Raw genomic sequence first — 25,263 nt, forward strand, 5'->3', positions numbered from 1 at the left:
ATGGAACTTCTTAACTGTATCGATGTTGGCATTTCTAGAGAAATATTCATCACCGCCATTCTCTTCCACATAACACAGGCTCTGTTGTGACAACGGTATCATCAAAACTTGCAAATTCTTTCGATGAAAACTGCACAGCTGCCATTTTTGAAATGTGACTGCTGATACCTTAAAGGGAAGAAATTATTTGCGGAAGAAATTTGTGCGGAACTTTGTTTTGCGGAATTAATTTTTGCGGATTTTGCCCTAATCCGCAAAAATAGATCCCGTAGAAGTTAAGAAGTTTTGATCATCCGCAAAAATAAATTCTGCAAACTTTTTGAAATACGTAATGCGTAAAGAATCGTTCTGTTGACTTTACGTTTAAAGACCTCTTTAGCTTAACGATCCATGGAGAAATATTTTTGATATTTTCAGTAACAATGACATTTAATCTTACATTTGTTACAGCTTAGTATCCTTTTTTTGATATTTTGATGAAAAATAGAGAGATGATATTCCATAAATCGGATGTTTTTCATACACTTTAGGTACTCAATTCGGTTTTTCCCGACTTTTGATTTACAAAATTTCTTGCATCCGCAAAAATTTCTTTCGCAATATCTCTTTTGAGGTCGCTATCCGCAAAATTTTATTTCCACAAAATATGCAATTTTGGGGTCACTCATCCGCAAAAATAAATTCCGCACAAATTTCTTCCGCAAATAATTTCTTCCTTTAAGGTATATGTTTTCATTACTTGATAACAATCAAATGTTCGCATTGAAAAAAGAATGTTTTGACTAAAATGATTTGAACGTACTGTAGATAGATGATTTTTCTTTTGGAAAAGTTCCACTAATATGAATAAATATTGCTCAAGGGACCAAAAAATGGTTCCACTTATCGAAAGTTCCACTTATTCGAATAAAATAAGAGAGGTTTGTTAATGCAAATCCACGGGACTGTACCTATATTCCCGTGTTTTAAATTCAAAAAAACTTTCATTAACTTTAAAAACTTAACTTTTAGGAGGGTATTCCATTCTTCTGGAAATGGTACCTGGGCTTGACTGTCTTGTCATCACCTAGATTAACATGATCTATGCATGTAAAAAAATAGAAAAAATGTTTAAATGCGAATCATTTTCTTTCTTAGCGAGATACGTTACTATACCTTTGGAATGAATCTAGTCGTCTACTAGTTGTCAACCCATGGGAAAATCTACGGGATCGCCCGCTCTTTATATATCGCTTTCGTGTTTCCGTAACAGACAGTCAGCAGACAGACGACAGCTTTTTATAGAGACGTAAAAAACGTGGCACGACGCCAATAGCATTTTCAAAATAAGCGAAGCTATTGCATTGCACTTTTAACTTCGAAGATAAATACACGGCGGGTGGGTCAAACACCAATGATGAGCATGTGCATGAAAAACAATAGCTTCTAAACAAAATATATATAGAAAGAGGCGATTTTTATTCGGCTGGACTTAAACTCTGAGGTTTACGCTGCAACATTAATAGCAGAGGTCTTCACCTCAAATCTTATTCGAACTTTTAAAATTTGACTCGCAGTGACTGTGGCAGTAACATGTAAACAATACACACAAATAGCTTACTCGAACGGCGTGTTTACGTAAATGAATGCCACCTTTATCTACAAGCATATTCCATTTGTTTTGAAAAAAATTGCTCACACTAAAATTTTATGCTATTTGAAAAAATTTATCTTAATCAAATGACAAAAATACAATCACATACAAAATGGACTATCACAAAATCATGTCATTGTTCAAAGTGACATACTGTTATGGGTTTACCATATAGGATTTTTTCAGACTCCCATGACACATTTCTCTCCACAATTTGTTTGGTCGTCACGGTTAGTAAATCGAAACAAAAACAACAACCACGACAACATAGAACAAATTGCAAAACGCGGCGGTATTAATTAAAGGCACAAAGAATATTTCAAAACTTCACATTCATGATATGTTATAAAATATATATATAAAAACATTATTCCTTCGGTCAGCTCCCGCACGTCATCAAATTTATAGGAAGGGAGTATATTTAAAAAAAACTCTGAGAGCACAGATCGAGTTTAAAGTAAAACTTAAAGTATATAAAAGTGCATATTCTGAAGGCAAATTCTTTAGGTTCACGTCAGAAAAGAAAATGCAGAAAATTAGTTTTTACTAAACGTTAAAATGTGTTTGCAAATTTACAAATTAGTACGCGTGACCCAGTTTATGGTACTTCATTCCGTGGTCATTTTACAAGTCACTACGTCACTGCAGAGAGTAAAACCAGTAACGTTTTGAAATCAGTAAAATTAGAAGTATAAAAAGAAAAAAAAATTATCAACAACTACATAAAAATTAATACCTACACAGAAGAATTAAAACTTTCAAGACACAAACAACAATTAATTAAAAATGGAATTGTCTGTACCTCCGAATATAAAACATAAAAGCTTATGTCAAAATATTTTCAACACCTAATAACAAGAAGTATATGAAACGTAACGTAGGTTACGTCTTTCAGTCATATATGTATGTCCACAGGTGATAATTCTCGTTTTAGAGCCGTCTTTCACGAAGAACTCCCTTCGCACATCAATGGTCGACTGTCGTTGTTTAATCATACAACTGTCGCTTTTCATTTCACTTCTGACGACGGCGTGTCGACGTGATTAGATTGCTTTACCATCATATCAGCTTGCAACTTAGCGATTTGTTCTTGCATACGTTTAAGCTATGAAGATGAAATAGAAGCGAAATTGACAAACATGACAATATAATAGATGTATGTGTATGTGTATACATCGAGAAAACAACAACAAAACCTTATCATCGGCCTATTTTTCTTAAAATGTTCCAGTTTAGTTCTTAGTTAAGTCAATCCATTTTAAGACAATAAAAAATATACAAAATTTTTGATAACCGAACCCAAACTTTAGTCGGAGGAAAGCAAAATTCAATCCATTGATAAACAAAACTCTCTCCGACTATTAATTCCAAAATTCTGTTTTCCCAACAAGGTACATAGTAAGGTGAAGGTTAATTTGCAAAAGAAATTAAAAGGTAGTCCCGCTTTAACCTACTTGCGAAACTAGCCGTACATAAGCAATAAACACATATGTACGATTGTAATTCGTATGTACGATTTCAAATAAATAATAGATATTTGGCCAGGTATCATTACTTAAGCAGTCTGGGGCTGAAATGATAGTCGCCCAAAATAAGATTTTAAACCACAATGAGATTTCGTCGTTTTTATGGAGTTGTTTAAAACTGCGTTGTGTCAACTGCACATGCGCAATAACCTTGTACACACGCGCAATGATTGTTTTTGGATAAATCGTCTACACAAGCATTTTTGAAGGCGAAATAAATGTGGGTTTTGGTTATTCCGACTGAAATAAAATTAAAACACCATATAACAATGTAAACATTTTAAAGATAAGAATTTCGCCCACGAAGTAGAACCTCGTTTACAGGTTATCTTCCAAAGTAACATAAAATGCACGATTTCTGTTCAAGCAAAACCTAACTTTCAAAGAAACACAATAAAACTTCTGTTCAAGTAAAACATAATAATTAAAAAACATTTCGTGACAACTTACTTCCGCTTCTTTCTCGAGCAGAAGCGCATCACGATTATCAACAGTACTGTTCTTGTTACTTCTGGAACTAAAAAAAAAAAACAACTACACGCGTTATATTTTTCGTGCGACGCCACAATTCTCGTGCGACTCCACAATTTTCGTACGACGCCACATTCTTCGTGCGACGCCACAAGTTTGGGGATGAGTAGGAATTTTATACTGCCTTTTGTTTTTTCCTTATTTAGAGTGCTTGTTCAAAAAACTGCAAAACGCAAGATGTAGTTAATGTTTTTCCATTGGTTATAAGCGAATTAACTACTTGAACTACTCTCTAGAGATTCAACTGATTTTGGGTATTTTATAAGGAAAAGACTTAATATTGATAGTTAATAGGACTAACAAGGGTTTAATACGCACTTTCTTTTAGAAATGTTTTTAACAACACGGCCTCGGATTTTGCCAAAATAATAGAACAAAATAAGAACATCCTAAGGCTCAAATCAGCTTTAAACTCAGAACAACTATAAAATGAGAAAAAACACCCGATTTCCCACATACAGCCATAAATGCCATTGAACTTTGAGGAAAAAATATCACAAATCAGAATAAATTAAGACTGAGTTTTGAAGTTGTGTTCTTTTCTTTTAAGAACAAAATAAAAATAAAGCAGATTAAAAAAAGCTATATAAATAAGAACAGCGAGCCTGGGGTTAGATATTACTGGTTCTTATAAAAAAACACGGAGATAAACTATAGGGAAAAAGAATATCACCTTTCTTCTTCGCGTATTAATGGAGGTTCACCAGAAGCTAATTTCATCGCTCGAAAATTTTCGTAATGGATATCTTGCGTGACATCTTTCAAGTCTTGCATGTGAGTTCTAAAAAACAAAATATAGAAAATAAATAAACAAATAATAATAAAAAATAATAAATCTCATCCAAGACCGCAAAGATGATTAATACGAAGTCAAAAAAAAAACAACAACAGAAAATATGTGTTATAAACAGCACTTAATGTTAAAAACGCCTCGATCCTCAGGTGTGAGGTAACCAAAGTTTAGGGTTTTTTTATGAGGCTGAAAATTGCTGGCAAATCTTTAATTTTACGGAATTATCTTTTCTCTGAAAAAGCTCAGCAAACAGGGAAATATATCTTTCAGGGTTGAATTCTCCAGAAAATCAATTGTAAAACGAATTAAAAATGAATACGAGAACTTCAGACTAAAATCAAATACTTCTGACATGAAGCTGTACTCTATGTAAACACCACACAATAAGTAAATACAAACCAACCTGATTAACATGTTTCTAAGCATGGTGAAGTCACAGTGTGCAGGATTCTCAACTAAAATACACGAAATAAAACTGGCGCATCAGGTGTATGAATAAAACTGGCGCATCAGATTTGTGATTTAAAATTCAGATGTGTGAGAAAAGCGTGTATCCAAAAATACGCATCCAATTCCTTGTGTGAAAAGAAAAACAAAAAGCCGATGTGCTTATCAATTCATGCTTTTGAATGCAACCTTTATAATAACGAAATCGATGTTGTTGTAGAAAGAATTATAAAAATTTGAATCATGGACTTACTATCGACCACACCCCAGGGGTAGATTCTTCCACGTACTTTTCTACCGTTTACTTCATATACCGTGTTACTACCAACAACAGCAAATGGAACACTAGTCTAAAATGCAAAGTCAGCAAAATTTCATACTAGTCATACCACAATAATTTATCAAGTCTACAATTCATACAGTTAAACTAAAATTCCCATACCAAGTGATTAATTATAACATCTTACTTACAAAAAAGACGACTGGCAAGGTGTGAAGTTTTTAATAAGCAACACAAATTTCTTGTAGAAAAGGTACGCAAAGACACCAAATTACATCAAAGACTTCCATCTTCCTTTGTTTGTTTTTAAACTAATTTTCTTTTCCCTTTAAAGTGCTTTTTAAATGCCCCGCACTGTTCTATGGAATCCTGCAAGTCACAAAGGATGAAGTAAGTAATAGAAAGATCTATGATAACTATACCTTTAATTCTTTATTTACAGCTATAAACTCTTCATCGTCTTCTTCTTCGTCAGCTTCAGGAAATTGATAGATTTGTATGTTGTTCTCCTGTATCTCGCGCAAAATACGCTGTTTCAGTTGCGACACTTCTTTTTTAGTTAAAGTGTCAGCTTTGGCAATGACGGGAACTATGTTAACTTTATCGTGTAGTGCTTGCATTACCATGACATCCAAAGGTTTTAATCTGAAAAATACGCCGTCACTTTAAATTTTTAGTTTACTTTCAGATTAATTTGTTCCCTTATACAGCTTTTTACCGATAGAACAGCCAATGGACTAGTTTTTATAACGTACGTTTTATAACGTTTATTTTCAGGCAGAGAATAACGCCGGACTTTGTACTTCAGAAACATGCCATCAGAAACTAACAGCTCTGTGGAATGCTCAACTTGTGTAAAAAATGTGGGTTATGGATAACTTTGACCAAAAAAATATATACGTTGAGTGAGGTGACAGAAAGAACAGTGTTAAACTCAAATTATTTTAAAATCATTTTTTAAAATTTGCATCGACCTACCCGTGACCTACTGGATTGACGAAATATAAACAACAATGTACTCTGTTATCGATGATATTTCTTCGATTTAAGCCCGACTCGTCTCTTAAGTAAGCTTCATACTGCTCGTTTATATAATTAACAATGGGCGTCCAACTAAAAAAGAAAAATTAAAAAAAAACGTGTATACATTAGAAACGAAAATTTTCGGACGGAAAAACTTTCGGATTTTTTTTTGTCAGAAATTAGTGTCTGTCGAAAATTGTCCGAAAATTTTCGTTTTTCTATTTTTTTAAAAAAAGGACCAGTGCATCATAGAAATTATATATAGGGTACTTAGACAATCAATAAAAAATGCAGTTTTAAACTGATTATTTTCGTTAATTTTACATTTGGCCGAGGCTCGCTCTATCTATGAAGTTGGATCCTGAAGACCCTTTTTTAGATCTTGATTTAATATGTATAAATGCTTCTAGCTTCCTATTTTTGTCATTTCCCGTCATCATTACTTTTGACATTTGGTTAAAATTCGTTGAAAAGTCTTACCCATACATTTTTTGACTTTATAAATTGTGTCCAAAAGTTTTTCCGCCGAAACATTTTCCGCCAAAAACTTTAGTTCTTAATGTATGCAATTTGTTCTGACATTCAAAATATTTTCGACACGCAACCTTTAAATGGTCAGTAAGGTATTTTAAGTGTCAGACCTTAGCCCCAAATGATAGAAACTGATGCCCTTGTGCTAAGCATTTTAATAAACATCAGTTTTGCGTATTTAAAAATTCAGCTTTCTATACTGGCTAGCATAACAACGTTGTACAAGTCCACACAATTGTTTCATTATACAAAAAATATAAGTAATTAGTACAACCGATATATTTGGCATTATCCTGCTTTTCATTGTTTTCATACAAAAAGTCGTGGTAATTGTACATAGCGGTTACACATTGTGAGGACTTAAATAAGTACTGCGCACACTTTATTTCATGTTTTCGATTTTTGTTTAAATTTAAAAAAACTTCCAACTACAAATTCACTCACCTGGCTGCATTGTTAACAGAGTCTCCATAACCTGGAGTGTCAACAACCGTTAGCTTAAGCTTGACACCTTTCTCTTCAATTTCTACAGTTGAAGTCGTTACAGAGACAGACTTTTTTATTCTGTCGATTGCATATGGTATCTCCCGTTCCGCGTACAAACTCGTTAAAAATAGACTATCTACTAATGTTGATTTTCCCAGACCAGATTCACCAACTACCATTAATGTGAATTCAAAACCGCGCTTGACTGACTTTCTGTGAACTTGATTAGGTAGATTAGCAAAGCCAACATAAATACCGGCATCCTTAAAAAATATAAATAAAATCTCAATTAAACTATGGGTAAAAAAAGACGAGAATCTTTCATTACTTTAATGTCTTATCCTTATGTTGTGTTGGTTGGCAGACACAGCTATGGGGATTGTTATTTTCACTGGAAAAACAATTATGGTATAGATGATGTTATTTCGAAAGTAAAACCTGCAGTAGGGCAAGCTCAAATCCCTAATAAACATCTATCTTTCAAAAAAAGGGACAGAATATTCAATTCAAAGGGACACTTTTTATGTACACCCATAAAAGATATTTCTCGCTCTACATCTTACTTTACAATCTAATATAAGTATAATTTACACTTGTACTCACAATAAGCAGGTTTTTAATGAGTGAGTTATTTTGTAGTCAAATAATACTCTTTTCTTTTTTGTTTTTTTTTTGTGAAAATTTTTTCACCTAGTATACTTTGTGAAAAATTATTAATAAAAATCATGTAGAGTGGTACAATTTAGTTCTCAACTTTTCAAATTAACCAACATTACCAGATTTAGGCAAAAAGTATCAATGTATCGCTTTAAAATACAACAAGAAAGTAAACGTTCTTTTATAAGAACACTTATGTGCTTAACTTTGACAATCTAAAGCCTCAAAATGTTCGTAAGTTTCCCTCTGTTTTGTCATTTTTGAAGTTTAAAGGAACATTCAGTACCTCTTGGTATTGACAAAGCTTAAATGTTCTTATATAGTTTCTTATGTAAAAAATGTGCGAGCAATAACATAAAGTGAAAGATTATTTACAAATTCGATCAGTTAGAAAGTTTTTCAATACCCTATTTTTAGTCATTTTTAATTTCCTTTTTATTACATTGGATATTTATATTTATAGGAAAGAAAATATATACTGATTCCAAAAATAATCCCATAAACTTGTTTCTAAATAAAATACCTTGAATTGCTGTCTGTATATTTTATCAGCCATTATCACACTAAAATTTTTTTGTCTATTTTAATTAACTTCTCTTTCTAACACCTGTGTCTTGTTTGTTAAGATATGTAACCATGACAACCAAATTAAAAATTTGAAAAGGACAAAAAATTATTATCTTGTTGAGCAAACAATTTTACATACAAAACGTATCTGCACATTCACTATCCACACTACGTTGGAACAACTTAATATTGACAGACCAGATTTTCAGCACTGAGAAGGTTAACTACAAAAACAATTTACTTTTATCAACGTTAATCTGGAATTAAAACTGAAGGTACCACATGCGAGTGTATATTAATAACACTTTTATCAACATAATAATTTATCATCACATAATATTTTACTCTGTTACACCACCTGTCATTACAAACTCAGACTTTTTTACTTGTACTTCTTCATAAGCTATTCTCATTATCAGATGCTATTGTGATGTTTCTCAACAATAAACCTTACTAATAATTAGTAAGTCAACTAACAACGTCAAATTCATACTTAAACAGGGTTTCCCCTTATTTTGCAACAATCTTTGTGAGAATATTCAGGAGAATTTAGGAGAATTTCAGGTGTTTTCTTAGGAATTAATGACGTCGAAGGAATTGAACAAGGAAGACGAATCGGATTGCTCAGTTTTCATTTACACATTAGCTGATGCAAATTATAAATATTTTGGACTTATATTTCGAAATAGAAAACTCATTATAGAAATCGAGTTTGACAAATAGATATTTCCTAAAAATTTTGGAGATTCCTAGTTTTCACAAAGTCAGGAAATTTGAGCTTTTAGGATTAAATAGGAGAATATTATTCATCCAGCATATTTTATGATTTTCAGGACGCTCAGAAACCCTGTCAATGAGAACTACTAACTATTACACTAAAACTTTTTGAACTAGTAAACAATTCTAAAAAGAACGTGGAGAGAAAAATTTCCAGTGTTCCTAATTTTTTTTAGGTAAGTTACTAGGCAACTAGGCGGAGATTCAACAGTACGTAGTTTTTTTGTGTTTGGGCATGTTATTTTAATTTTTTAAGGAGGTGCTGAAAGAAAGATCAAAAAGATCCTTGAACACTTTATAACAGACACCTCTTTAAGACATCCATTTAACGTCCCAATTTACATTACATATATAAACAGAAATTCCCAACAATTAGTCATATAAAACATTTTTAAAGCAAGTTAATTTGGGGAGCACCTCTACGTAACACACACCTCTCTGTAGCAAACATTTTTTATGGTCCCAAGTGTCTGCTACAGAGAGGTTTTGCTGTAGTTTCCAAGCATTAAAGCCAAAAGCAAAAGCACACGTTTTCATACCAAAAAATTTTTAAATAGGAGCGGTGTTAACAAGCCAGTGAAAAAACTATAGAATGTGTACTCACTCAGAAAGAAACAATTAATTATCAATCGCATCTGAACATACCTTCATGCGGCTTTTAAACATTTTGATACTCAGAAAGATTAAACTTTTTACATAAATTTTACAACTTTAAAAAACTTCACTCCCTGTTTTGATAAGTAATTTCCATGTGAAAACAAAAACTCTATAAAGTAACTTGATACATTATATGTGCTTAACACAGTAATCATGTAGCAGGAAACAAAATATTTACATAACACTCAACACAGTACCCCCTTAAAACATCTTCCTTTAATGACTGATTTAACTGTGCTATAAAGAAATTACTGGGGGTGATCTGTTTCAACTCTAAAACTTGACAGAAAAATAAATAGTGTGGAGATGAGAAATGGAACAATCATTAGAGAAGATGTAAACGAAACTGTATTCTTATTTAAGGTTAAAATAACAAACAATATAGACAGAAACAAAGGTTGTATAAACATAACACCTTAACTCACAAAGAATGAGAAGAACAGATAGCGTTTTTTTATATGATTGTAAAAAGAAATGATTACAAAAATTTTATTAACTGTTTTAAAGCTAATTTAAACTAATTTAAATATTACATTATGTGTAAAGCCGTAAACTAGGCTTAAAACCAAGGTTAAGTTGCATATAAAAATATTCCTATCTCTAGCAAGCAGATATAAAATATTTTTATTACTTTGTGTGTTTCTCTCTTTCCTTTTTTTTTCGATATTTTTTCTATTGAATTAACATTACATGAACACTCTCACTATCATAACTTCACATGTTTTATTTACTGTGTGCAATTGTTTACCAAATAATTAACAGTATAAATCCATCTTAGATTTTCCTATGTTTGGAAATATTTGCAGCTCTTTGATTATAATTACTTCTTAGCATTGTTATGAACACCTATGTGTTATTGTAGAGAAGTTCTTTGAATGCAACAACTTATCCTGGGCATTGTAATATAGCATATATAATAGAGTTTTATTGAATATTACACATTTAGAAAATTTAACAGCTGTTACTGTAAATATCCAACATACAGATCCTTAAATAAGCATTAACTAAAAGTGCAAACATTTTTCAACTCAAAAGGTCTAAAAGGCTCACTTTCACATTGTGTCCTTTTAACTGAATTCTTTACAATCAAATTAAGGCTTCTCAAAAAAATTATATTATTTTTAGGCTGACTAGTTTTTTTATTTAGAAATTCAAAATAATCATGACCTATATGTGAAAAAATTTAAAAAAGTGTCATGTTGACATACAAAATACAAAATATAAGAATTTGGAAGGAAAGGGCATATCAGAAAAGTGGGACTCGGGACAGGGGACTTTGACCACTCAGGAGCCGGGACTCAAGACCCTGAAATCTACAATATGTAAAATACTGGCCAAATATATCTTCAGCATGTTTTTGTTACCCTGTTGCTATTATAGAGTTACAATAGAGAGTTACAATAAAGGTAATTGCAAGTATTGTTTGTATATAATTATTATTATAAACATTATTTTGCACAATTACAGTATTTTCAAACTTTCACACTTGGAAGAAAGAAAGATTTATCTGTTCAGATAGCACTATAATAGTGTGGAAAAAATAGATTATGAGAAGTCAGATGTTAATAAATTATGAAGTGTAGGGGAAATTTCAGTTTTTTTCAGTTTTTTTACTAAAATGCTCCTTTAAACTTCAAAAATGTAAAAAATCTTCAAAGGAGGAAAGGAAACATTATGTTTTACAGTAAAATTGGCAAATAACTAAGAAAAAAAGTTAGAATATAAAAAAGAGAAAGAAATAAGTAATATTATACATACCATAACAAATCTTGGCCAAAATAATTTCTACTATAAACTTTTTCTATATAGTACGATATTTGGTTTAAAGAAAGAACTACAGTAGAAATAAAATATATAACCAATAATTTGAAAACTTTTTTTTTCAAAGTTCCGAAGAAGCCTGCTATCCGTTTTACATAAACAGCCAATTCAAACACACCCCCCTTGACAAACACGTAATTTTCACCTGAAAGCAAGTTAAAATAATTAAAACGGGGGGTTATGAGTAAGTAATTTTGAAAAGCAAACAACTTTTCTTTGAATAAACCTTATACATTTAATGAAAAAACATAGAGGATGTTTACACAACAGTTAGAGGCACAGTATATTTGCAAATATGTTAAGTCAACAAAAATATGATAGCTAATAAAACATAAGCTCTTTTTCTTTATACGACTGTGCTCTCTGCAATAAAAAATACAAATGAAATTAACTTTGCAGAAGAATGAAATGCGACCAGCACCATGTTTGTAAATATATGATAAAAAAGTCTTCTAAAACTATTAAAAAAGTGATTTTTTTCAAGTACTTATGCAGTAAACTTTTAACTGTAACTTTTCCAAGTTCACCCAATATTTTCTACAGAAATCATACAAATTACAAACCATGTCAGTTTTTGATTTAGGAATCATTTCAAGGCATTACATTATCCCCATATCCAGGTTTAATTTCGAAAGGACTTTTGTTAAATTTTTTTTACTTACTACAAACCTGTGTATCATTTTTTAAAAAAAAGAGAAATGGCTATTTTCTAAAATTTTCCAAAACTATTGAAAAACATCAACTAAACTCAACTGCAAAGAACATTAAGAATAGTTATCACACTCCACACCATGTCACACAAGGTTGCATTGTGACTTAAGAAACTATTTAACTGTGCACGGAATTCCAGAAAAAAAAATTTTCTACAAAAATGTTTCACATACTCTGAATTGGTATTTTCAAAACTTTTTTTGAATCAACTTTTTTAAAAAATGCTTATCTTAAAATAGAGCTTTGTGATTAACATCTCACCAGCGAGTGAAAATAATTATCATTCCTAGCTACACCCTCATGTTAGTGTACATTGTCAGTGTATATATGGCCACCAAAAAAATTAACGAATAACAAACTTTCTACTTGACTCATCATTTTTTGGTTTGTTGTTAAAAAAAACTTTCTAGTAGCAGCTTTCTATTTCAGAGATCAAGATAATTTCACATACTCCAGAAGAATATACATAGTTGTTATATTTTGTTACTAAAACTTTTTATATGTTACAGTATGAAAATTTTTTACTAGACAATCTAATAACCATATTAACGATCTGTCTAAATTTCTTAAACACAAAGACATGTGGTCAGTTACTTTAACAACATAACTCTTTAAATAATAGTTAATATTTTTTATGACACTGTGAAACATTATTTTTAACACTTAAACCCCATAGAAGTTACATGTGTCATCCTCATTATGTCACGATATATAGTGTGGCAACAACTCACTTTCTTTTCTTTTTGATGTTGTTTGCTGAGCACCATAGAACTTATTTGGATTTCAAAGTACTTAAAATACTATACAAGGTTTTAAAAAAAGAATAAACACAAGAAAAAATATTAGCACATCATAAATTACAGATAGCAGAGTTACTAAAAATATGCTAGAATACCAAGACATAAGCACCCCCATCGACTTTTTAAAACACTTGTAGTTTTCTTCTTATTATTTTTAGTTCCTGGATTTTTCAGTGCATGAGAATACACAATTTACTAAATTAAATGCTTTATTTTCTATCTCTCACAAATAAAATTTCTTTTAGATGAAATTTCCTGTATACTATCATTAATTTAAGCTTTTTTCAAGTAATGTTGACACATCAATGAAACTAACAAAATTAGTTTGATTTTATAAAAGCTTGCACAAAAAGTGTTGCAGTTTTTAAAAAAATTCATGGTCATAACATATTGCTTGTAAATTCTGGAACTAATTTATTAATTAGCAAGACTCTTAATTATAAATGTTGACAGAATCGAGCACCATTAAATGTCACCAAACATGGTTTTCTGGAAAATTTTGAGATCTTTTTAAGCACACAAAATTGTGACGGCTGATGGAGATGTACATACAATAACATTTAAACTTATTGAGAATTACGCATTCATTGTTTAAAAACTATGTGTGTTGTTGTACTTGATTATTATTAGATTCCTTGATCCTGTAAGCTCTACATATGCTAAAAGAAATTTGTGCCCCAAGAGATATTATTGTGTTTTTCCCTGCATGGTATATTTTGTTGAAGATTATGCTGTGCATTTTTTCAAATAAGTTCCACAAGAACAGATTAGTTCTGGATGGGTCTTTTTTGTTTAAATGCACTTTAACTCTGTTTCATCGTGACAGCCACTTGGGTTTGTTCTTTTATCATTTCAGAAAATATGGGCAAGTATGTGCAGCACAACATTTAGGATTATTATTAAAAACAGTTGACTTCATAAGTATAAAGAAAAAAAAACACTTTTTATTCATAACACTAAGCAATTCCCAAGGTTGCACGTGCATCAAGTGAGTTTAATTATATTTCACTTTAGGCATGACAACAAACTTCTGCACAGAATATAATAAAATATTACCTCTTTGCTTGCTGGACATTGTGAAGGTAACATAAAAAAAAAGAGAATGTTTTTAAACAAAACACAATTTAAACTAATTTTTAATCTATTTTAATCTTCCTTACATATATTTACTTATATTTACATATATTATTAGTTTTTTTAATTTTTATTGTACCTGCAGGTTGTTTAGTAAGATTGGATAAAATCTTAGGAGTTTCTAATGCTATATCACTTTCCTCACATGCCATATTTTATGCTTTTTTACTTAAATTTTTAATCTTTGAAAACTAACTGAACTATATATGAACTATATAAAACACCTGTTCTTTTACATATAGGGAACAACTATTTAACTTTTAGCTAGTTTATGAGTTTAGATTGCCTTCATTCAAAGTGAATTATGAATTTCAATATGTAAGAAAATGTTTAATTCATCTAGTTTTATAATTTTTTTTGTAAAGATACAATTTACAAAGCTGATTATTGTATCTTAGACACCAGGAGAGTATTATCTTGCTTTTTTCAAATTACCAAACTGTAAAAGTTAAAGTATTTAAAAAAAATGAAAAACAACTTAAAAACATTCTTAGATTAATTAAAAATGTTTCCTTGCAGGATTACAGTGTTTTCTAAAAAATGTATGGAAAAAAATAAAGTAAAGAAATTAAGCACAAATATTATCTTAATGTTCAAACTGGGTTGACTTTTTTTACAAGAATATATCAGATTGATTAGAATACATTGTTATATCTTGAAAATTGAATGTGTAATTTGATACAGCAATCAGTTAACAAGAAGAAGCATCTAATTGAGAACACAGGGTACTTTCAAATTGCACCTTACATTTCTAATTTTGGAAAACAATATGAAAAACATACCTGGTTTAGTTTCCACTATTTTTGGTGATGGCGTAAAACTAAATGATGCACCAGATAACCTATTAGTTTGTGGAGAAGATTCTTTTTTGAGTTGCAGTGGTGGAACCGGTGCTTTACTTTCGGTACTTCTACTTCTAACAGCTGCATACCTTACTTTCTTTTCAGCTGCAATTAAACATTAACAGTACATATAAACAAAAAAATTATATTGTTAAAATCATCAAATTTCTTTTTTACTTTTGGCGGGCTTTGAAACATAATCCAAACTCAATGGCCTCACTGTAATTTCTCAATGTAACAGATTCTGTTATTTTGCTACCCCTGGTGATCTCCAAAATTTTTACTCCTAATATTTTGGTCCTAGGTATTTATATTACCAGTTCTGATAATTGCATTAGCAAAATTAAACATATCCAAATAACAGATGACAAAATCTGAAGATACCTGACATCTGGCAGAGGAGTAATAAAAGGTTTTCTTAAGAAAACAAGAAAAGGAGAAAACAAGAATTTTTTTAATTTTTTTTTAATTTTTAAGTGACTCTAGGATAACCTTGATTATCCACTTTCGGTATAAGTTGTTAGAGAGAATTATAAGAAAATAAGATCTATAATGTTTTACTTAATTTGTTTAATGTAAAATTAATGAAGCAATAAGTACAAAAGTAGGATGATAATCTACCTCAAAATGAATTTAAGTATTGGTATATAGACAATAGTAGATACCTATCAACATATTAAAACTTTTCTATCCAATGCAAGTGTTAAAACGTTTGGTTTAATTTGTAGTTTACTTTACACTACTGTTTCTTTTTTTATACGCTTTTTTGCGTTTCTTCTGCCACAAACGCAAGCACAAACGCATTGTCACTCTACCTTATCTCTTTCATTTTCTTTCTTATCTTTTTTTTTAATTGTTATAATCACCTATAATCCTGTCACTTTTTTAGTGGCTATCACATTATTATTAAGTGTGCTAATGTTGGTCTCTAACCAATACACTATTTTTAGAATCCTTAGTTTTAATGTGTATCTTCTTTATGGCAAATAAATTTGATTGATTGATTGATTAATTGTAACATTTTGTATATAATTTATTTAAAAAAAATAGAAACTAAGAAAAAGTTATTAGATTTGCTGCTTTATAACTTTTATATTTTAGCCATCCAGGTGTAAATTCAGGGCTAGTAAACTTGACGAAAAGTGTAAAAGAGCATAAAAATTATAAACTGAAGAAAAGTGTTAGTGATGTTGGCATGATGAAACAGTGATATATGTAGGAAGCATTGATGTTGCAGACGAAGCACATTTGATTTGTTAAGGCAACTTTAATATGCAGCAAAAAGTAAAAAAACAACATTCAACGACCTCCATCAGTTTTGGTTATTACCAAGAGAGTTTTGCACAACATAGTGGTAAAATAAAGCAATAAATTCTTTTCAGGAATGATTTTTCACACATCTGCATGATATTTGTTAGCAAGTGGTGTTATGGTAGAAAAAGCACTGTACCTAAATATGTGGTGCCTGGTAATATTTTTAAATAACATTTTTTTAAAAGAGACAGCATTAAATATAAAAAATATTTTTTTTAGGATAATAGGTTAATTTTAATGCAAGAGTATAGCGTAATAGACATTACTTTAAAATGTAACAGGCATTACGTTTTTGGTTGAAATTGAGGTTGAAATATGCTCCTAAAACTTGTAATTTCAAAATTTATGGTGTGGACAATATCTGGAGGTTCCCAATGTAAGACAAAAAGTAATGTCAATGACATAAATAACAATTAAGTTACAATATGTTTAACATATTAATATATATCCTATTTTCCATCTATGGAGCGTTATGTGCAACAATAATAACAAGTTTATTTGAATACATTGAAAAAACATTTATCCTTCTGTGACTGCCTATTACATTTTGTTTCTTCTTCTTATTATTCAAAATAAATTATTGAAATTGGACATTAAGATGACGACTAAAATTGTTAACAAACATTACACTTTTTATTCTAAAAAGTGGGAAAATGTGCTCAGAAACAAAAAACACGCAGTTAAATTAATGTAGAAAAAAAAAACTAAACTGAGAAAATACTAGTAAGTATAAGTAAGGTAAGTAAGTAACGGAAAGTTTTAACGTCCTTGGGGATTCCATCCTAACAGGTTGGCTCTTCCTCCCCTCCGACTGTAACTATGTTACATTACTGCCAGTATGTATAGCATTGCTCTAACTTGCTTGCCTGCCACACAAGCCAGTTAGCGGTCAGCAGATATAAGTCTCAGTAGTAGAAACCATCACACCATCTCTGCCTACTAAAGGTTTGTTTAAAAACCTCACTTTTCTTCAAACTCTGGTACCCTGAATATCTCCTGTTTATTTATAGGAACAGAAAAATTTATCATTCATACAACTTTGTCCCTTTCATAGTCCAATAACATCATCTTTTTTAGGCCACCGCCAACCACCTTTGCACTTTTCCATTGCTTTGATTGTTATCCATTTATCCATAATACACATAATAACAGTAGGAAAAACATCTGCTTTATACTCAATAAAAAACAGAACAACCAACCTTCAACAAGAACAGAACACCCAACCTTCAAATCTGTTCCAGATATCTTATCAAAAGTTTTATCATACCATTCGTCATCACTTTCCGGTTTAACAGAATTCAACTCCTTTACCTGATTATAATAATTTTGAGTTTCTATTGCACTTGTTTCAGATGTCACACCAACATAATGCTTTTTTTTAATAAAATCATTTGCGATTCAACTGACCCATGGGTATCTAAGCTCACTCTATTCTATCATGATGCATGTAACTTTCATTTCTTTATTTCAATTTGGGAATAAGTTGGTTGGAAAATCTAAAATTAAATTTTCATTTAGACTTTATTGATAGTGACTTTTTTATCAATATATAATAAAATAGTATTAATATAATTAGGAAAATGATGTTGACACAGCTGCTGAATCTAGTGTTGTTGATATTGCGATTTGTGTTAATTCTGTTGTTATCTTTCAGTAACCAAATAGTATTAGAGACTGGTGAATCCTTTAAGTTACCTCAACAAGGTAAGAATCATTTAACAATGGTAGCAGAGTTACAGATCAACTGGCCTGGTATTTCAAAGGTACAGATCAACTGGCCTGGTATTTATGACCATTGTGCGAGTGACATTTGAGTTGAAAGAAAGCAATTGAGGCCACACACCTGGATGTGTTCCTCGAGGTAAGAGATAACTTCCCCTTTTGGTGGCTATTTGTTGACACATGTGTGTGCAAACCAATTGGTGAAGTGGTTTGTGAACAATGGCAACAACATTGAAGGCTCCACCAGCGTTTAAAGAGGATGATGAATATAGCAGTTGGAAGAACGATTTGGAGATCTGGCAGATGTTTACAGAACTACCAAAGAAAAAGCAAGGTCCAGCTGCATACCTGTCACTGACGGGTTGGGCACGGGAGGCAGTACGCGACCTGACACCTGCAGAAGTGGGATCAGATGATGGTTTGGCCAAGATTATATCTAAGCAAGATTCAATACATTTGAAAGATGACAGCACAAGAGCATTTATTGCTTTTAAAGAGTTTTATAACTATAAAAGGAATAGTGGAGACAAATTTCCTGATCTTTTTGGCAGTTTGAGAAGCTCTACAATAAGATATCCAAATACGATATGGCATTGCCTGAAGCTGTCAGGGCATATTTTCTTCTCACAGCTGTGAATATGTCTGAAGAAAATGAAAAACTGGCTCGTACAACTTGTGCAGAACTCAAGTATAAGAATATGAAGGACACAGTCATGAATATATTTGGAGAACTGAACACAGCAGAAGGCACTGCGCATTTGGGAGCTCTTCCTGTGATACAGGAATGCTTGTATGGAAATCTTCATGCTGATACCGAGGACAGTTTGTCAAGGAACACACGTTCAAGAATGAATCCTGTTGATAAGGATGGGAAACTCATGAGGTGCCATGAATGTGACTCAACAAAACATTTTGCTAATAAATGTACTCATGGAAATCAAGAGCAAAGAGGTTTCAGATCATGGACAATAGACCTACAGAAAAGAAACAAGTTGTAAATGAGATCCATGTCACCTTTTTGCAGCCTCTCCAGACCAAAGGCAATATTGTCTTGTTGGAGAATCCTTTGGTAGAGGTGTCTTGGATTCTGGCTGTACAAAGACAGTTGCTGGGGAGAAATGGATGGAGAAATGCTGTAGTTTTAAATAGTACTGATTCTATATAAAGATTTGGTGATAGAAAGTAAGTGAAAGCTACAATAAATCTGATAATACCAGTTATTCTAGGTGGCAAAAAGTATAAATTGTCTGTTGACATATTAGGGAATGAAATACCACTACTGCTAAGTGGTAGTACCATGAAGTCTCTTAGTATGAGGTTTGATTTTACTAGTGACTTGACCCTTATTGGGAAGGAAAGAATTGACTTAATATGTATCACAACAGGACACTATTGTCTTCCACTAACACATTGTGATCTTGATGCTCAAAAAGGAACAAAAATCATTCTACATGGAGAAAATTGAAAAATATTAGTAAGACAGAGAAAATGAAGAAAGCTATGAAACTGCACCGCCAATTCACTCATGCTGGCAAAGATAAGCTACTCAAACTTGTAAAGGATAATAATTTGTATGAAAAGGAACTTTTGCCATGCATCGAAGAATGTTGCAATGATTATGAAATATGTCTCAAATATAAATGGCCATACAGTAGACCAGTTGTGGGTATATCTCTGGCAAACGCTTTTAATCAAGTAATATGTATGGATTTAAAAGTTTATGAACATAATAAACAACACATCTTACACATCATTGATGCTGCAACTCGTTACTCTGTTGGATGTCTTATCAAATCAAAACATAAGGATGTTATTGTCAGTACAGTGTTTAGATTTTGGGTTGCATACTTTGGATCACCAAGTACAATCTTGACTGACAATGGTGGTGAATTTTCGAATGAGGTTTTACAAGAAATAAATGAAAATCTCAATTGAGACAAAAACGACAGCAGGCGAATCTCCTTTCAGCAATGGTATTGTGATAAGACATAATAAAATTCTGGCAGGGACCATGTTCAAGACAATTGCAGATACGAAGTGTGAACCAAACATAGCACTAGCATGGGCCCTCAGCAGAATCATATTGGCTACAGCCCAAACCAATTGGTATTTGGCCATAATGTGAACACACCAACTATTCTGACAAATCATTTACCAGCATTGGAGCCAACTACGTCAAGTGAAATAGTGAAAAAAATCTATCTGCTCTGCATAAGGCAAGGGAAAATTTTATTAAAGCAAAATCCAGTGAGAGAATTAAAAGAGCATTGAGACATAATGTTAGAACATATTCTGATGAGACGTATTTGAATGGGGAAAAAGTCTTCTACAAGTGCAAAAACACCAAGGATTGAAAAGGTCAAGGTGTGGTTTTGGGACATGGTCAAATGGTCAAATGGCGCTTGTCAGCCTTGGTGGTAATTCTTACCAAGTGCATCCCTATCAGTTGATAAAACATAGCCAAAATTATTGTAGAGATATTTTGGATGTCTTCAAAACCTCAAGCAACTTGTTTTGAGACACTCCATGTTTTGTCAAGCAGTCAGCTAATTGGTGTCTTCCTTCAACCCACTTGACAGCAATCTCATCTTGTTCAACCATCTGCCTCAATCTGGGCAGATGTGTGTTTTTAAATTAATGTATTGTATGTTGTAAATGTCCCTCACATAATGTTTGTTACATTTACTTTTTTTCTGGCAAATAAACGAAAATAACAAGTTGCACCACTGAGTTTAATTTAGTTTTCAAACTTCTGTGATGAGAAAAATTTCCTGATTTTGCAACAGACATTATATACAAGTGAAAATGTGCTAAAAACACCCAAAGTTTTTAACTTTTCACTTTGAAGGTGGCTGTGATAACTTTGTTTTTTAAAAAATTAGTTTCTTAAGAAAGATATTCTGAACGTTTAGGAAGGAAATACTATACAAACATCATCATCATCATCATTCTCGGCTTAACGTCCGTTTTCCATGCTAGCATGGGTTGGACGGGGTATATTAATGACCCTCTTCCAATCTGATCTAGACTGTGTTAGATTTAAACTCAACTTCCTCTCTATCAAGTCTGTCCTTATAACCTCCTGCCAAGTCTTTCTCGGTCTGCCTCCTGGATAACATCTTTAATTCTACGGAGACTTAGCCTGCTTCTTAGCTCATCTGAACTCTTTCTGTCTCTCAGACTGGCATTACACATCCACCTAACCATTCTCATATCATTCCTTTCTAAACGGTCAAGATCTTCCTGCTTCACTGCCCATGTCTCACTACCGTACAACATAACACTTCTTACACAGGCATCATACAACCTACCTTTTACCTCAATTGACAGGACTCTGCTAGTCAATAAAGGAAGTAACTCTCTAAACTTTTTCCAAGCAGAACCTATCCTGCAAGTAACACTTCTTCCAACACCCCCTTCACTGCCCAACATATCACCTAAGTAACAGAAGTTCTTAACTATCTCTAACGAGCCACTGTTGTACATCATTAAAGCTGGAAATACTTCATTCTCTATAATCTCACCTTTGCAACGCTTGCATACAACTGCATGTCAGCTCTTAACCTTCCACTAATACTACTGCACTTCTTATGTACCCAATGCTTGCAAGTCTGACAAAAATTGAGTTACTACCAACCCCTTTCCTGCAAACTCCACAAGGCCACTTTCCAACTACAAGGTCACACTTGGCTGCAATGCTACTTATCATGACTTTAGACTTTGCTGTGTTTACCTTCAGCCCTTTCTCTTCTAGTCCTTTCTTCCACTTCTCAAACTTTTCAACTAATTCTTCCATCGACTCTGCTATGAGAACCAAATCATCTGCACACAATAACTCCCATGGACAACCTGTTCTGAACTCCATCGAACTCCATCGCTTCTAAGACTAGAATAAACAACAAACATATGAAAAAATTAAATTTTTGTCATTTTAAGGAAAAATCTGGTGACTTCCAACATGCAAGGCCTTTGAATCTTACATATGAAAAATGTGTTTCTGTCAATTTTTACTTACAAAAAACTTTTAGATTTCAGATATATAAACCACCTTTCCTAGATACTTTACTTGAGAAATTACATTATGTTTCATTATTTAATTAATAGCAGACTTTGACATTTTCTGTCATCAGTAGTTTTAGACCTGTTAAGGGATGTGCATACAGTACAAACTTTATGAATGCATAGATATTATAAAGTTAAATAAATTAACAATTTATTTTTTTGCCATTATGACATTTTATACCTCAGCTATCTATATTAAAATACCTGTATACGTCTGTCTGTCACGCAAAATGGTAGCAATACGCATACGCACGCAATGGGGTATGAAAAGGACGAGCGAACCCGTGGATTTTTTCACGGGCTAACAACTAGTTGGTAATATTGTACGCAAACCATTACAAAAAGATATAATGAAACCTTTTCTTCTCACATGTAAGGCTCATATGATTATTTTCTAGCCATTTTACAACGAAATACAGGACGTTTTCTCCTTATTACAGAAAATGCCTTAGCCTTTTTATATATTATTTTCTTTTGTTATTCTTAGATAATATAAAAATTAAATATTTATAAAAATTGGCTTCAAGAAGTGTACTAGCTAATTAAATTGTGTGTGAAACATGAACTAAAACTTTCAGAAGGATTTATGATGGTAGCATATAGTTTTAGAGATTAGGAAGAGAACCAGCCAGCCCTTACGCAGTTCAAATTCAATGTCCGTTTCTTGTGGCAAATTGAGTATGAAGTCACCTCTAAAAGGGTTTAACTATTTATTTGGTATTTCTGTACCTCACCTTATGTCAATGAAAGAATTTTGGATTTAAACAATCATGTTTACCCTCTAACTCAACAAGAAGTGCTGATAAAAAAGAAGAAAAGCTTTTGGTGATAGCCCCTGAAACAAAAAATATTCACAACAAATCAACTTTTGCTTTAATTAGAATATCAAAAAATGCAAAATAATAAACCCTATACTGATATACTAGCTGTATACATGGTTTCTATAAGTCCTGTTGGTAATTAAGCATTTATACTTCATTGTTTCGTTGATGATAACTCCATGTAGGCATTATGACTACGTTAGCATGTAATATATAATGCTAGCTAGCTAGCTATTTTGATCCCATTTAAAATAATAATGAAGGTTTAGAATTACCAAACAACAATAAAGATTTTAACGTGTTTGTTATAATGGTTTGTACTTACGTTATAATAACAAGATTATCTTGTGATGATAACAACGTATAACAACAAGACAAAAACAACAAAGAATACTTTATTTACCTGTAGGTGGTGGAACTTTCGCCATGTTTAATTCATTAGAAAAGTCAGATAATTGACAAAGGAGGAGTGTGATAATAACCTGTCCATCGTTGCGTTTTTAATTGACTTGCGCGCCCGCTCTCTAAAAGCGCTTGAAAGGATTTTCTAAATTTAGCTTAATTATTCTTTTCTAATTTAATAACATGCGTGATGTAATGCAAGAAAAACCAACCAGTTTGACATGCGATGGGCAGTACAATATCTAGAAAAAGATGCCTGAAAAAGAGGTTGATAAAACTGTCATTTCAAATGTTTGTACGCATGGTTTTACCGTGAAGAACTTGAGGTTGACAAGTTGAGTTAGTGAAACATGTGCACTGATTCTGATGGATGTTTTTAAATTTTCAGGGATACGCGTCAAAGTCGTTATACACTATGGAGTATGATGCGCGTTCAGCGAAGTCGCACTTCAGCGCCAAGGGGGATGATAGCAGGTGCTAGACGACTTCATGGAGGACGCACAACAGGTTAACAAAATAGAAGTTTTTTTTTTAAATTCTAAAACAATTTCAAAACATTCTCACAAGCCTTCAAAGTAGCTTTTATTTCTAGCCCTGAAAAAAAATTTATCCGTTGGTCACTTTGTTACAGGATATCTACACGATATCTTTTGATATGCCCCTTCTCTTCCCCATTTTAAGAGTTTTTTTCGCATTTTAGAATGAAATGCTTCCCCTATCGGTAAAAATGAAGCGCTTAAAAAGGCGGGTAAAAATTTCAGGCAAAAAATATTAGTCAAAGTTTAGTTACTTGTTGTTGTTTTTGTTTACATTATACATTGTGATTGATGTCATTTTTGCAGGTTGGTAGCTATGAAGTTAATAGCTAGACACAAAGTCAGATTGTCACTTTAAATATTACAGTGGAACCTCTATTAACGGTCAACTCCATACATCGATCACCTCCTGATAAGCGGCCAGAAAAGAAAATCCCTGCCAAATTCATGGTCAAACTCTTATAAAAAAAAACCTCCATACATCGGTCACCTCCAATCAACGGCCAAACGGCCACTTTCTATTGTCCCAATGTCTAATTTCAACTCTATTAACGGTCAAATAATATCTTTATGCAAGCAAATGAAAGGAAAAATAAAAACAATTGTTTTTTTTGAAATTTTGTACCGAGGTCAGTAGCATGTGAAAGGATCTTTTTCGTAACTTGCTCTAGCCACTTTAACGCTTTCACATGTCCCCTTGCTTTGATCATGAATCATTCTTTGAGCCCCTCTCCCGACCAGACGTTTTGACAAAAAAAAAGATATTCATATAAAATCCCATACATCGGTCACCTCTAATGCAATGGCCACTAAGCTGGGTCCCCAAAGTGGCCGCTATTAGAGGTTCCACTGTATTCTTTTACAGATCAACGCATTACCTAATATTATATAATATATATTATACATATACCTAATACGCATTACCTAATAATCATACGACTGCATTTTACGCTCGATCGGAAAAAGTTCGGTAACACTTTGCTATTAAATTTGAACTTAATGGTAATCAATTTCCCGTTTGAGAGAAAAGAGGTTCAGAATAAAATGTCTGCGGCTAAATAGAAAAAACCTTTCGCTACGAAATTTAAAAAAGAATAACAACTTTGTTTTTATGGTAGCAAATTAAAAGGAAGAGGTAACAGGAAACAACTTATAAAAAAGATGAGAAAACTTTTTCCGAGGGGACGGTT

General features: G+C 32.2%; 1 protein-coding gene across 4 annotated transcripts; it reads right to left on the reverse strand.

Moving 5' to 3' along the window:
* Nucleotides 1-1,592: 1,592 nt before the first annotated feature.
* Nucleotides 1,593-24,672, reverse strand: LOC130623982 (septin-2-like). 4 transcript variants are annotated; one of them, XM_057439538.1, is made up of 11 exons: nt 23,539-24,672; nt 15,157-15,321; nt 14,297-14,307; nt 7,209-7,513; nt 6,189-6,323; nt 5,633-5,855; nt 5,184-5,280; nt 4,887-4,938; nt 4,364-4,471; nt 3,610-3,676; nt 1,593-2,738 (listed from the first exon to the last, which is right to left on the reverse strand). In XM_057439538.1, the coding sequence occupies exons 1-11, from the start codon at nt 23,561-23,563 to the stop codon at nt 2,643-2,645; spliced, it is 1,284 nt and encodes a 427-aa protein (XP_057295521.1). In that variant the 5' UTR covers nt 23,564-24,672; the 3' UTR covers nt 1,593-2,642. The 4 variants fall into 4 exon arrangements, with proteins under 4 accessions (XP_057295521.1, XP_057295524.1, XP_057295523.1 ...); XM_057439541.1 differs by lacking the exons at nt 14,297-14,307; nt 15,157-15,321; nt 23,539-24,672 and adding an exon at nt 11,667-11,857; XM_057439540.1 differs by lacking the exons at nt 14,297-14,307; nt 15,157-15,321; nt 23,539-24,672 and adding an exon at nt 9,897-10,035.
* Between the last annotated feature and the right edge of the window lie 591 nt (nt 24,673-25,263).

This window comes from Hydractinia symbiolongicarpus, chromosome 13, assembly GCF_029227915.1.
Source record: "Hydractinia symbiolongicarpus strain clone_291-10 chromosome 13, HSymV2.1, whole genome shotgun sequence".
NCBI lineage: Eukaryota > Metazoa > Cnidaria > Hydrozoa > Anthoathecata > Hydractiniidae > Hydractinia > Hydractinia symbiolongicarpus.

Excerpts from the sequence above, each read along its gene's own strand:
- LOC130623982 (XM_057439538.1), bottom strand. The coding sequence starts at position 23,563 with ATGGCGAAAGTTCCACCACCTACAG. Across the intron at positions 6,324-7,208 it reads TCTGTTAACAATGCAGCCAG|TTGGACGCCCATTGTTAATT; the intron begins GTGAGTGAATTT and ends TTTCTTTTTTAG. Across the intron at positions 2,739-3,609 it reads TGCTCGAGAAAGAAGCGGAA|CTTAAACGTATGCAAGAACA; the intron begins GTAAGTTGTCAC and ends TCATCTTCATAG.